This window comes from Orcinus orca, chromosome 5, assembly GCF_937001465.1.
Source record: "Orcinus orca chromosome 5, mOrcOrc1.1, whole genome shotgun sequence".
In the NCBI taxonomy this organism is placed as follows: Eukaryota; Metazoa; Chordata; class Mammalia; order Artiodactyla; family Delphinidae; genus Orcinus; species Orcinus orca.
The window spans coordinates 82018291-82032495 of NC_064563.1; the positions used below are offsets into that span (position 1 = coordinate 82018291).

At 36.2% G+C, this 14205-nt stretch overlaps 2 protein-coding genes across 2 annotated transcripts in view; one reads left to right on the forward strand and one right to left on the reverse strand.

Moving 5' to 3' along the window:
* Positions 1-14205, reverse strand: part of SLC15A2 (solute carrier family 15 member 2) — a 779020-nt gene that overhangs the window by 259351 nt on the left and 505464 nt on the right. The window lies entirely within an intron of this gene.
* HCLS1 (hematopoietic cell-specific Lyn substrate 1) overlaps positions 1-14205 on the forward strand; it is a 28710-nt gene that overhangs the window by 6391 nt on the left and 8114 nt on the right. The window contains exons 4-6 of the mRNA XM_004278545.4: positions 3788-3917; positions 5894-6004; positions 8586-8640. Of these exons, the coding sequence (XP_004278593.1) occupies positions 3788-3917; positions 5894-6004; positions 8586-8640 (296 nt within the window). The remainder of the gene's footprint in view (positions 1-3787; positions 3918-5893; positions 6005-8585; positions 8641-14205) is intronic.

The following is a 14205-nucleotide window of genomic DNA, read 5'->3' on the forward strand; positions in this document are numbered from 1 at the left end:
CTGAAAGAAACGTTTTTTCACTCCTACAAATAATGTATGGGTTTCAATTGCTCCACATCTTTGTCTATACTTGTTATTGTTAATATTTTTAATTTTAACTATTTTTGTAAGTGTGTGGGGATTTCAATTTGTATTTTTCTGCTGACTAATTTTATTGAGCATCTTTTCTTGTGCCATTCATATATCTTCATTTATCTTCATTCTGAAGTGTCTATTCAAATCTCTTCCTCACTTTTAAAGTGGGATCTTTGTATTCTTATTGAGTTTTAAGAGTTCTTTATATATTCTGGATAAAAGTCTTTCGTGACATATGTGTTTTACAAATATTTTCTTCCAGACTGTAACTTGCCTTTTCATTTTATTAATGGCTTCTATTGAAGACCAGAAGATATTAATTCTGATGACGTCTAATTTATCAAAATTTTTTATGGTTAGTGCTTTATGTGTCTAAGAAATTTTTGCCTACCTCAAACTGTGAAGATTTTTCCTATGTTTTGTTCTAAAAGATTTATAGTTTTAGCTTTTACATTTAAGTCTATGATCTATTTCAAATTTGCTTTTGCATACAGTGTGAGGTAAAGATTGAGGTTCATTTTATTTCCATAAGGATATCTCATTATTCCAACATCGTTAAAAGACTAATCTTTCCCCACTGACTTACCTGGCATCTTTGACCATATACATGAGGGTCTATTTCTAGACTATTTTATTGATTTATATGTCTGCTCTGACCCACACTATACTGCACTGGTTGTTGTAGCTTTATTGTACTGCACTTTTTATTGCAGTCATGAAATCAGGTAGTCCTTCTCCTTTGCTCTCCTTTGAAAAAAAAAAAAAAACACTTTTTACCATCCTAGGACTTTACATTTCCACATACATTTTATTTTATTTTATTTTTAACATCTTTATTGGAGTATAATTGCTTTACAATGGTGCGTTAGTTTCTGTTTTATAACAAAGTGAATCAGTTATACATATACATATGTTCCCATATCTCTTCCCTCTTGCGTCTCCCTCTCTCCCACCCTCGCTATCCCACCCCTCCAGGCGATCACAAAGCACTGAGCTGATCTCCCTGTGCTATGCGGCTGCTTCCCACTAGCTATCTACCTTACGTTTGGTAGTGTATCTATGTCCATGCTTCTCTCTCGCTTTGTTACAGCTTAACCTTCCCCCTCCCCATATCTTCAAGTCCATTCTCTAGTAGGTCTGTGTCTTTATTCCTATCTTACCCCTAGGTTCTTCATAACATTTTTTTTTCTTAAATTCCATATATATTGTTAGCATACGGTATTTGTCTTTCTCTTTCTGACTTACTTCACTCTGTATGACATACATTTTAGAATTAGCTAGTCAATTCCTGCAAAAATGCCTGTTGGTGTTTTGAATGGGATTGCACTGAATCTATAGATCATTTTAGAGAGAACTCATATCTTAATAGTCTTGAGTTTTCCAACCCATGAACATGGGATATGTCTCCATTTATTTAGGTCTTCTTTAATTTTTTCAGAAATGTCTGTGACTAATATGTAGAAATAAAATTGCTTTTAATAGTGATCTTGTCTCCTGGGACCTTGCTAAATATACCTAATAGTTCTAGTAGCACATTTATGTAGATTCTTTAGGATTTTCTACAACTATGATCATACTGTTTGTGAATAAAATCTTACAGTCTGTCACTCACTTTTGTGTTTTTACTTTTGTAATAAAAACAAAAAAAGCTCTTCCTTCTCTTAGCTCATCTTTGAGGTCCTGGGTGTCACTTGGTTTCTATAAACTGTATTGCTTCATCAATTCCAAGGTATTTTAAGCCTTAAAATAGACATCTGAGAGTTAATGTGTTAAAAGTTTCTTAGGTATGCCAATTAGGACATTGAATTACAATTTTTTTTTTCCTTTCTGTATTTCCACCTGATCACTATTTTCATACATTAATTATCTTTGTATTGCCAGAGCCTAATGGTGCCTCACACTCAAAAAAGTTTAATATTTATTTAATAAAGGAATAATATAACTAACACATTTATAGTGCCTTAGCTATATTCTGATGAATTTGGTAAGAAGTTGGTCTTTGTTGGCCCCAACATTTTCATTCAAATTATATTATCTATTGTCATGATTCTCTGACTAACCTCATTGTCATCTATTAGGTGGATATTCCTGAATCTCATTTTCTAATCCCTTTTAAAAACTTGTTTCAACTATAATACAGTTATGATCCATGTAACAGTAATTGGATTTATTAAAACTTTGCTAATTTTTCCCATTTGAAAGTAATGTTTAGTCCCATTTTCTTCATTCTTCATCTGAACACTTTGGTTGGGAAATATTGGTCATTTACCTGTTCTTGGAACCAATAACTTTTCTGACACTGACAGTTCTAAAGTGTTGATGCTGTTGAAATAGCAACACAGGATCTCTGCCTTCACTGCTGCCAGAGGGTTTAGAGCAGGCACAGGAACAGAGGGTTCTTCCAGCTGTTAGCTTAATTTCATCTGGCTCAAAGCCAGTTTTCTAAAATTAACTTTGACTAAAGCTGAGAAGGCTTTTTAAAAAGACCTCTGTTGGGCTTATACTACAAGGCCACAAGATGGATCTATTCTTCCACGAAAGAGGAGACTTTCTGATGTGAGATGGCCATTCTACCTGTAAGCAATATATCTGGTTTTTCTGAGCTAGCGCAGTCCCAGGAACATCACTATATCTCAGTTCCTTAAACGTCCATTTCTTGCTGCAGGAAGTCAAATTTTTTATTTAGGGTTCTCTTGCCCAAATATTTCTAAGAATCCCCAGTGGTCCTTATATGTGTCCAAGTATCAGTCCTGATTGTCACTTATTGGTACTGGTGTTGGTGCTGGTGCTGAGCTGTCACTTCTTATCCTCAGCCCAAACAAATACAGAGAGGTATTCTCTACCCACATGGTAGAGATGAAAGTGAAGTAAGAAAGAGAATGCCTCCTTTTGGTGTTATGTTCTCTTAAGGACAGAAGTGTCCCAAATCAAGGTTATTTGAGCCTTAAAGTTTTGCAACAATTAGTGATGAGAGTGAATTTTATTAGTGAGCCCTTTTTAGTTTTTAGTTCTCTCAGGAATTAGCAGATATATGGGCAGTGTGAAGGGCATTCATTTTTGACAAGAAGAGACACAGAATACTTAATGTATAGATAAATTTCCCAATGCTGCATTTTTCGTAATCATCGTTTTTAATGACTTCCTCATGTGCCATTGAAAAGTAATATTGCAATTTACTTAACTATTCCCCATTTTTTCCATATAAATTGTTTCTTGGTTCTTGCTATTAAATACAATGTTTCAGTGAATATCATTAGACATTAAACTTTGCCATATTTAAAACTATTTCCTTGGGGTAGACTTCTAGGACTAGAATGTGTGGGTAAAGGGTGCATGAATATCTTTGTGCTTCTTGAGGTAGAGTACCGAACTGTTAAACAATAAATCCATTCAGAGAGGAAAATAACTTTTCGGTTGCTAGAATATAGGTAACACTGTCCTCTAATATTTAGGAACATGAGACTAAATATCAGAAGGTTATTTAGTGAGCAAAATAACAGACTAGAAGAAATACTATTGGCTTATGGAGAGTTTATATCAGGCTGTATATGCAGACCACACTAACCTCCTACTCCCAGACCCAGCACAGGTACACTTTGGGGGCTATTGCTAAAAATGAACAGAACACGCTGCAAGATTTCAATTTTTCTGTGAAGGAGGGTTTGTTGACATCTCTGTGCTAGACGAGTCTCTGTGATGTGGTTACTTCCAGCATTCACCAGCTGAGGAACAAAGTGTCAGAGGAGCATGATGTTCTCAAGAAGAAGGAGATGGAATCAGGGCCCAAAGCATCCCACGGCTACGGAGGTCGGTTTGGGGTGGAAAGAGACCGAATGGACAAGGTGAGTTGAAAGGGGGATATTTGCTTTAAAAAAATAAATAAGTGAATTGATTCGTTTGTTGGTTTTATGGTTTAAAACTTATTCAAAAGTAAAATATTCATTTGGGTTTTAAAAGAGAATGTCCACATATTATTTGTGTCATTTGCCCCCTGATTTCAACACATAAAATATAGATGACGGAAAATGGGAGCCAAGAATTTAGAAGGGCTGGCCTAGTGTATGTAGACCCAGCCACACTGTAACTCCTAGACTAAGGAGACACACATAGAGAAGGGGAAAATATGTTTTAAAATCACTTACTGCTTTTAAATGGATGTGTCTCTTACTGGTTTCTTTACTGTATATTTAGTGTTCTTTTTGTACATATTTTATACATCACTTAATATGATTTGCACATAGACGTGAAAAATATTTATGTGAATTTATCTATTAGATGTCCTCAAATATATTATTATTTTTCCTTTATCCATTAGATACTATGAAAGTATGATAAAAAGAAAGCCTGTATGTTGAATTGTATTTTTCCATTGAGTTTCCTAACCTCAAAGATAAAGATATAGGACTTCCCTAGTGGTGCAGTGGTTAAGAATCCGCCTGCCAATGCAGGGGACACAGGTTCGATCCTGGTCGGGGAAGATCCCACATGCTGCGGAGCAACTAAGCCCATGGGCCACAACTACTGAGCCTGCACTCTTGAGCCCAAGAGCCACAACTACTGAGCCCATGTGCCACAACTACTGAAGCCCACGCACCTAGAGCCCATGCTCTGCAACAAGAGAAGCCACTGCAATGAGAAGCTGGCACACCACAACAAAGAGTAGCCCCCGTTTGACGCAACTAGAGAAAGCCCGAACGCAGCAACGAAGACCCAATGCAGCCAAAAATATATAAATAAAAAATAAATAAATTTTAAAAAAAGATAGAGATATATTCCTATAAGAAAAAAGAGTTAATCTCCAAGGAGAAAAAGCAATTTAATGAAAGCTGTTAGTTCACCCTTCTGTCATTGTGTAAAGTGCAAAGTAGGCATTGCATTCTCCCACAGAATTCCTAGGAAAGAGTAAAATAGATAAGCAGTCATTCATTCCTGAATTCAGCAAACAAAGTTGACCTACACAGACCCAAAAACACTGCAAAATGAGCTCCCAGGAACTCATATAGGGCAGTGTTTCACATCCATCTCTGTATTAATATTTATCCCAGCATGGAATCGGAAATTCAGGAGGAAGAAGAAACTTTCTAATTTCTTCTTAGTTGAGACTCTGCAAGGTATCACTATTTGGTTTGAAGTATTATTCAATTCTAAGATTATTAAAGCATCCATATCCAAATATTAAAAGAGACATACCTTTCAAAACCAAGTAGAAAATGGTAGATGGAGAAAAAAGTGGAGGGGAATAAAAAACAGTTAAATTATATGCCATCTTGGACTACTCACGGTGTTGTCTACCAGCTCCCTTTGGTATAAAGAGTCAATCACTGTTAATATTAGGGCCCAGGCTGCACTTCTGAACTTTGATGGTTGTGTGGGAACAAAGGTCCAGAACAAAAGCACCTGGCTGTGTTAAATATTCAATCCGGGCTATGGCATCTAGTCAGTCCCCTTAGGTGTCTCCCCAGTAACTACCCTCATTTCTATTTTGATGCACAAAGCCCGTGTTTCACCCTCTTTTTAAGCAGTGGTTTAAACACTTCCCTGTCTATGTAGTCTCTATCCTTCTGGTTCCCAACCCATCCTATGGGAGTTTCCTAAATGATGGGTTCCTAGTGGTATTAAAGAAGAGTCAGGATGTGCAAGGTTCCAGAAAAAGTCATCTTGCTCTCCCATCACACGTTCCTTGGCACTCCGTCAGAGATTATCTGTGTGACCTAGAGTGGAATTTCTTGTATTCTTACATCCCATCCTATCTCGGATCATTTTATTTTTTCATGGTCATTTTTATCTTCTCACTCATTCCGATCTTGATTTTTTTCAGAGTGCTGTGGGCCATGAGTATGTTGCTGAGGTGGAGAAGCACTCTTCCCAGACTGATGCTGCCAGAGGCTTTGGGGGCAAATACGGAGTGGAGAAGGACAGGGCAGACAAGGTAAGTGACAACTCTCTCCCTGTGCCACCCAACTCAGATCATGTGGGACTTACCAACAATCACCTTGAATGTAGGTCTGTGCTTCTCCTGTGGCAAGATGGGGCAGTGGCCTCACGGAGGGTCCATCATGAGGATGGCTCCCACACCCCCTTCAGCAAGTTCTTTGGTGCCGCTGTTGGAGGCCACATGCTGACCTGAAAGGTGTTAATTTAAAAGAGACAAAGACTCCCAAACTCTGAATAAGGAATCCCTAAGCCATTGTTTTATTGTTTTCCCCCTGCATTTTATTTTATTTATTTGTTTATTTTTTAAACATCTTTATTGGGGTATAATTGCTTTACGGTGGTGTGTTAGTTTCTGCTGTATAACAAAGTGAATCAGCTATACCATATATCCCCATATCCCCTCCCTCTTGCGTCTCCCTCCCACGCTCCCTATCCCACCCCTCTAGGTGGTCACAAAGCACCGAGCTGATCTCCCTGTGCTATGTTAAGCCATTGGTTTTATCATACCTGTACGCATGAAGGGAGAAGAGGAAATTCCAAAGTTCCTCCTTTGGTCTAATATGAAAGCCTTATAAATATTTATGCCTTTCAGGAAAACAGACATATCAGCTGAAATATTATTACAATGGTAGCAAATAATCAAGTAAAACAACTAATTAAGGTTACAATGTTTTTAGAAGGTGAAGGTTACTTTTCACAGGACTTAGTACTAACTCCTTGAAGTCCAGGTGTTTTAAAGACTCCTTTGTACAAAAAGTAGTGATAGTTTTAAAGAGAGAAAGAGAAAAAGGACAGCATGGTTACAGACGATAGAGTGGTCCGGAGAGTACGATTGATAACTCATTCATGTTCTCATTTTCACACCTTAGTAGATCAGATTCTTTGAGCTCATTCTTTATGGGGCAGAGTAGTGTCTCTGCCCTGCAGCAGCACACAGAGGGGACATGTCCTTCACAGCTAGCTGAGATTTTGTTTGTTTGTTTGTTTAACCTGCAGCTGTTAATAAGTAGGCCTGAATCCTTAAAGCTAAGTGTTAGAGTGTTATTTGAATTGTAGGGGTAAAAAACCCCAGAAAAGTTCAAAGCATACTGTAAGGTAAAGTAAAAGCACAGAGGATAATTTTTAAAAGCAGTAATGGAATATGGAGCACGTAATGGTCTCTAATCAGGGTGCAGTTTCTCTTCCTTCTTGGCTCCCCTACCGCCTTTGCCTAATCTTTCACTGTTCTTTCTTTCAATTCCTGCCTCACCAGCCACAAACCGAATCACCTTAACAATCAGTGTGTCTTGTAAATCAAGAAACAATACATACTAATAACTTTTTTTTAAATAAATTTATTTATTTTAATTATTTATTGTTGGCTGCATTGGGTCTTCATTGCTGCCCACGGGCTTTCTCTAGTTGTGGCGAGCGGGGCCTACTCTTTGTTGTGGTGCGTGGGCTTCTCATGCAGTGGCTTCTCTTGTTGCAGAGCATGGGCTCTAGGCGTGTGGTCTTCAGTAGCTGTGGCACGAGGGCTCAGTAGTTGTGGTTCTTGGGCCCTAGAGCACAGGCTCAGTAGTTGTGTCCCACGGGCTTAGTTGCTCCGTAGCATGTGGGATCTTCCCGGACCAGGGCTCAAACCTGTGTCCCCCGCATTGGCAGGCGGATTCTTAACCACTGCACCACCAGGGAAGTCCCATACTAATAACTTTTAAAATGCAAAATCTAGACTTGCTTAGGGACCTATTACTGAGCCATATGGGGACATAGCTAGGTTAGATATTTACCAATATATCCTGTCCCAAAGCAACTAGGATCCAGATTCTCCTGGTTGCCTCTCATCCCACCAAAATCTACATCTCTGCGTTTCCACTGTTGTGTAAGGAAAGAGAAGAGGCACAGTATAATCAGTCAGTATAGGATGATATCTCTTACATGTGCACAGTGCTGCTTTATAGTTTAAAAGGCAGTTTTCTAGCTATTATCTCATTTTAGTTTCATGAGACTTAGGAAGAAAAACACTAATTTACTGAGTGCCCACACTTTATGTATCTTGCCCCATTTAGTCCTCACAATATCCCAAATAAGTTGAAATCATTTTACAGTTGAGGTTAATAAGGCAGGTATACCTATTTTCATTTCATATTTAAAGGGCCCAAGGGGGACTTCCCTGGCAGTCCAGTGGTTAAGACTCTGCACTTCCACTGCAGGGGGGCACGGGTTCCATCCCTGGTCAGGAAACTAGGATCCCACATGCCTCTGTATGGCCAAAAGAAAAACAAAACTAAAAAAAGAGGCTGAGCCTTAGTAATATTAAAGGACATACCTAAAGTTACACAACTACAAATAGGAAAGGTGGGGTTGGGGTTTGGATCTAGAGCTATCTGTGTCCAGGGCCCATGGTCATTGGTTTGTAGCACACTGCCTTTACACCAGCCTGTCAGGGTACTGTCTGTTTCTACATTGAACCCCCATACTCAGCTCTGAGCCCCTATAACTAACCCCTGGGCTGAGCTATAGGTGTAAGGGTAAGTGAGAGCGGGAGAAAATGTTCATCTCTGACTCTAATCAATTCTCTCTCCTTTTCTCTGTAGTCAGCTGTTGGCTTTGATTACAAAGGAGAAGTGGAAAAACACGCATCTCAGAAAGGCAAGGACCCTGCATTTCAGCCTTAGCAACCTGACTACCCAGACTTCAACTACCAACAGCCATCGTCAACTCCCTTTAGTTCCATGGCCCAGTTCCCTGCTATTTTATTTTATTTTTAAATCCAAGCATGTACTTGCTTCTTTTTTTCTCCTATATTGCTTTCTATGAGCTTGGTCAAGTTTTCTTTAGTCCCATTTCCCCTCTAATGGATCAAAAATAGGATATTATACTCCTTTATTTTAGGAAGTTATTCCTAAGTTTTAATGTGCATCTGTGGCTTAAGTTTTAAATTAATCACTATTTCTTCCTGAGTAACACAGGAAATGAAGAATAATTTAATTACATTTCTTCTACGTTCTACAGTCTTTGTACCAACTGAACAATTGTTTAGTATATCGATTACATGTGTTTGTTTTTAAACCCCACAAAAATTAATCATTATTATTACTAGGTGAAGGCTTATTTAAATTGACCAACATATTTACCAGTTTACTAGCTCATCATTGTTTATAATATTTCATTGTTTCCTCCTTACTTCTTCTATTCCTTCTTGCTAGAGTATATCCTTTGATAATTCTTTCAGTGAGAGTCTATGAGAGAACTCCCAGGCTTTGTCTGAAAAAAAAATTTATTTTGCTCCATTCTTCATTGTTATTTTCCCTTCATCGTGGTGAAGATATTATTCCATCATCTATGGCATTTCTCTTGGGTTAGTCTGATCATCATTCCTTTGTACGTAACATGTCTTGTCTCTGTTTTTGTTTTGTCTCATGAAAATTTTTCTTTTTGTTTCTGATGTTCTGAAATATCATCAGGCTATATCTAGGTGTTGATCTATTTTTATTATTCTACATGAGACTTATTGCTCCTCTTCAACCTGAGAATTAACTTTCAACATGAAAAGTTCTCGGGCATTTTCTCTTTAGGTAGTGTCTCTCCTCTCTTCTCTTTTATTCTTTCTTCTGGAACTCAGATGTATATTAGAACTTTTAATTCTCCATCTCTCTCTCTCTTTTAAAAAAGACTTTATGTTTTCAGAACTTTTTAGATTTAGGACAAAATTGAGAGGAAGTTACAGTCCTGCACCCATACATGCATAGCCTCCCCCATTATCAACATCACTGACCAGAATGGTGTGTGTGTGTGTATTTTTTTTCTTTCTTTTTTTTTTCTTACCAAGGATGATTCTACACTAACACATCAAAGTCAGCCAAAGTCCATAGTTTACTTTAGGGTTCGCTCTTGGTGGTGTGCTTTCTATGGGTTTGGACAAAAGTATACTGACATATATCCATCATTATACTGTCATACAAAGTATTTTCAGTGTCCTAAAAATCCTCCGTGCTCTGCCTATTCATCTCCCTCATCCCTCAGCAACCACTGATTTTTTTTTGTCTCTATAGTTTTGCCTTTTACAGAATATTTTATGGTTGGAATCATATACCATGTAGCCTTTCCAGATTGGCTTCTTTCATTTAGTAATATGCATTTAAGTTTCCTCCATGTCTTTTCGTAGCTTGATAACTCATTTTTTTTTTTGCTGAATATTATTCCTTTGTCTTGATGTACCCCAGTTTATTTATCCGCTCACCTACTGAAGAACATAGTGGTTGCTTCCAAGTTTGGGCGATTATGAATAAAGCTGCTATAAACATCTGTGTGCAGGTTTTTGTGTGGACCTACATTTTCAGCTCCTTTGGGTAAATACTAAGGAGTGCAATTGCTGGATCCTATGGTAAGAGTATGTTAAGTTTTGTAAGAAACTGCCAAACTGTCACTCAAAGTGGCTGCACCATTTTGCATTCCCACCAACAATGTATGACAGTTCCTGTTGCTCCACATCCTCACCAGCATTTGGTGTTGTGAGTAGTCTGGATTTTGGCCATTCTAATTGGTGTGTAGTGTTATATTATTGTTTTAATTTGCATTTCCCTGATGATATATGATGTAGAGCATCTTTTCATATGCTTATTTGCTATCTGTATATCTTCTTTGGCAAGGCATCTATTAATATATTTGACCTATTTAAAAAGTTGGGTTGCTTGTTTTGTTATTGTTGAGTTTTAAGAATTCTTTGTATATTTAGGGTAACAGTCCTTTATGACATGTGTCTTTTGCAAAGATTTTCTCCCAGTGTAAGGCTTGTCTTCTCATTTGCTTAACATTGTCTTTCACAGAGCAAAAGTTTTTAAAATTTTAGGAAATCCAGCTTATCAATTATTTCTGTCATGTGTTGTGTCTTTGGTGTTGTATCTAAAAAGGCATCACCATACCTAAGGTCATCTAGGTTTTCTCCTATATTATCTTCTAGGAGTTTTATAGTTTTGCATTTTACATTTAGGTCTATGATCCATTTTGATTTAATTTTTGTGAAAAGAGAATTTTTGTAATGCATGTGTCTAGATTCATTGTTTTTTTAATCTGTGGATGTCCACTTGTTCCAGCACCATTTGTTGAAAAGACTATCTTGTCTTCATCGTGTTACCTTTGCTCCTTTGGCAAGCATCAGTTAACTATAATTATGGAGGTCTATTTCTGGGCTCTCTGTTCTGTTCCACTGATTTATTTGTCTATTTTTTCACCTCTACCACACTGTCTTCATTACTTTAGCTTCATAGTGAGTCTTAAAGTCTGGTAGTGTCAGTCTTCTAACTTTGTTCTCCTTCAATATTGTGTTGGCTATTCTGGGTCTTTTGCTTCTTCATATAAACTTTAGAAACTGTTGATCCAAAAAATAACTTGCTGGGGTTTTGATTGGGGTTGCACTGAGTTTATGGACCAAGTTGGGAAGAACTGACATCTTGACAACATTGAGACTTCCTATCTATGAACATGGAATATCTCTCCATTTACTTAGTTTTCTTTGATTTTGTTCATCAGAATTTCATAGTTTTCCTCATATAGATCTTATACATATTTTAAGTTTATACCTAAGCATTTCTTTGTTGGGGTAGTAATGTAAATGATACTGTATTTTTAATTTCAAAATCCACTTATTTGTTGCTTGTATATAGGAAAGCAATTGACTGTTGTATATTAACCTTGTATCCTGCAACCTTGCCATAATTGCTTATTAGTTTCAAGAATTTGTGAATTCTTTTGGATTTTCTACATAGACAGTCATGTCATCTGTGAACAAAGACAGTTGTGTATCTTCTTTTCTAGTCTACATACTTTTTTTCTTGCATTATTGCATAAGCAAAGACTTCAAGTACAATGTTGAAAAGGAGTGATGAGACAGGCCATAGTTGCCTTGTACCTGATCTTAGTGGGAAGGCTTTAAGTTTATCACCATTAAGTATGATACTAGCTGTAGAGTTTTTGTGGATAGTCTTTATCAAGTTGAGAAATTTCCCCTCTATTTCTAGTTTACTGAGAATTTTTATTGTGAATTGTGTTGGATTTTGTCAAATGCTTTTTCTGCATCTATTGATATGATCATGTGATTTTTCTTTTTTTCTCGTTGATGTGATGGATTATGCTAATTTATTTTCAAATGTTGAACCATCATTGCATACTTAGGATGAATCCCACTTGGTCATGGTAGATAATTATTTTTATACATTGTTGGATTCGATTTGTTAATATGTTGTTGAGGATTTTTGAATCTGTGTTCATGAGAAATACTGGTCTCTAGTTTTCTTTTATTGTAGTGTCTTTGTCTGGTCTGAGTATTAGAGTAATGCTGACCTTATAGAACAGTTGTGAAATATTCCCTGTGCTTTTATCATCTGAAAGAGTGTGCAGAGGACTGGTATAATTTCTTCCTTAAATATTTGGTGGAATTCACCAGTGAACACATGTGGGCCTGGTGCTTCCTGTTTCGGAAGATTATTAATTATTGATTCAATTTCTTTAGTAGATATAGGCCTTTCAGGTCATCTGTTTCTTTTTGTGTAAGTTTTGGCAGTTGTGTCTTTTCAAGGAACTGGTCCATTTCATCTTGGTCATCAAATTTATGGGAATAAAGTTGTTCATAGTATTATTTTATTACCTTTTAATCTCCTTGGAATCTGTTGTAATGTAGCCTCTTTCATTTCTGATATTATAGTAATTTATGTTCTCTCTTTTTTTCTTTGTTAGTCTGACTAGAGGCTTATCTATTTTATTGATCTTTTCAAAGAACCAGCTTTAGGTTTCCTTGATTTTCTCTATAGGCTTCTTGTTTTTAATTCCATTGATTTTTTTGCTCCAATTCTTATTTATTTTTTCTGCTTACTTTGTATTTAATTTGTTCTTCTTTTTCCAGTTTCCTAAGGTGGACACTTAAATTGTTGATTTTAGGTCTTTTTTCTTTTCTAATATATGCATTGCTTTTCCTTATGCACTGCTTTCACTGCATCCAAAAATTTTGATAAGTTGTGTTCTTGATGTCTCTTAATTTCTCTTGTCTATCTCCATCTCTTCATCTCCCTGTGTTGTATTCTGGGTAATTCCCTTGGATCTTTGTTAAGTTCTGTAACTCTCCCTTCAGCTGTATTTAATTATCATTTAAGTTGTCCACTAAATTTTTAACTTTATTTCATGTATTTTCATTTGTGCAAGTTCCCTTTGATTCTATAGAAAATCTGCTGATTCCTTTTCCATAATGCCCTATTGCTTTCCTTATGTTTTTCACCCTTCTTTAACTCTTTAATTATTTTTAAAGTATTCATTTTATAATTTCTTTCACATTGTTATATTATTTGCAGTTCTTGAGGGTGCTAATTCTTCTGTTCAGTTAATCTGTTTTCCCTCATGGTTATTTATTTTTTTGATGGTTTGTAATTTTTGTTTGCAAATTTATTTCAGTGGGGGGAAAGGGATATTTGTTTTATGAGAGTTTTATGTGCCCTGGGTTGAGAAGTTTCCCATCAGAGAAACTATGCCTTTATTTCTGTCTGAGTTCTAGGGGTTTTAATAGTAATAGACCATGTTTTCTTTATGATTTTTGTTTTCTATTATGAATTCAATTTCTTAAATAGATACAGGTCTATTCAGTCTTTCTTAAGTTATGGTATAGTGTGCTTTTCAAGGAATGTTTCCATTTTTATCTATATTTTCAAATATATTGGCATAACTTCATTTATAGTATTCCCTTATTTTCTTTTTAACCTCTGTAAGATCTATAGTGATATGTTCACTTTTACTTCTGATATTGTTAATTTGTGTTTTTTCTCTTTTTAATTATTTTTGCTAGAGATTCATCAGTATTATTTTTTATTAATTTCAAAGAAGTATCTTTTGGCTTTGCTCATTTTCTCTATTATTTACTTGTTTTTAAAATTTTATTGAATTCTGCTCTTATCTTCATTATTTTTCCTTTCATTTTAATGTGGGTTTAGTTTGTTCTTTCTGTAGCTTCTTAAGGTAAAAACTTAGATAATTGATTTTAAACCTTTGTTTACTGTATGGGCTTTTAAAACTATATATTTCCCTCTAAACACTGTTTTTGCTACATTCCACAGTCATGCATATTTTAATTTTCATTCAGTTCAAAACATTTTCTAATTTTCCCTTTCATTTCTTCTCTGACCCATGAGTTATTTAGAAGTGTGTTGCTTATTTTCTAGGTAGTGGGGAAAT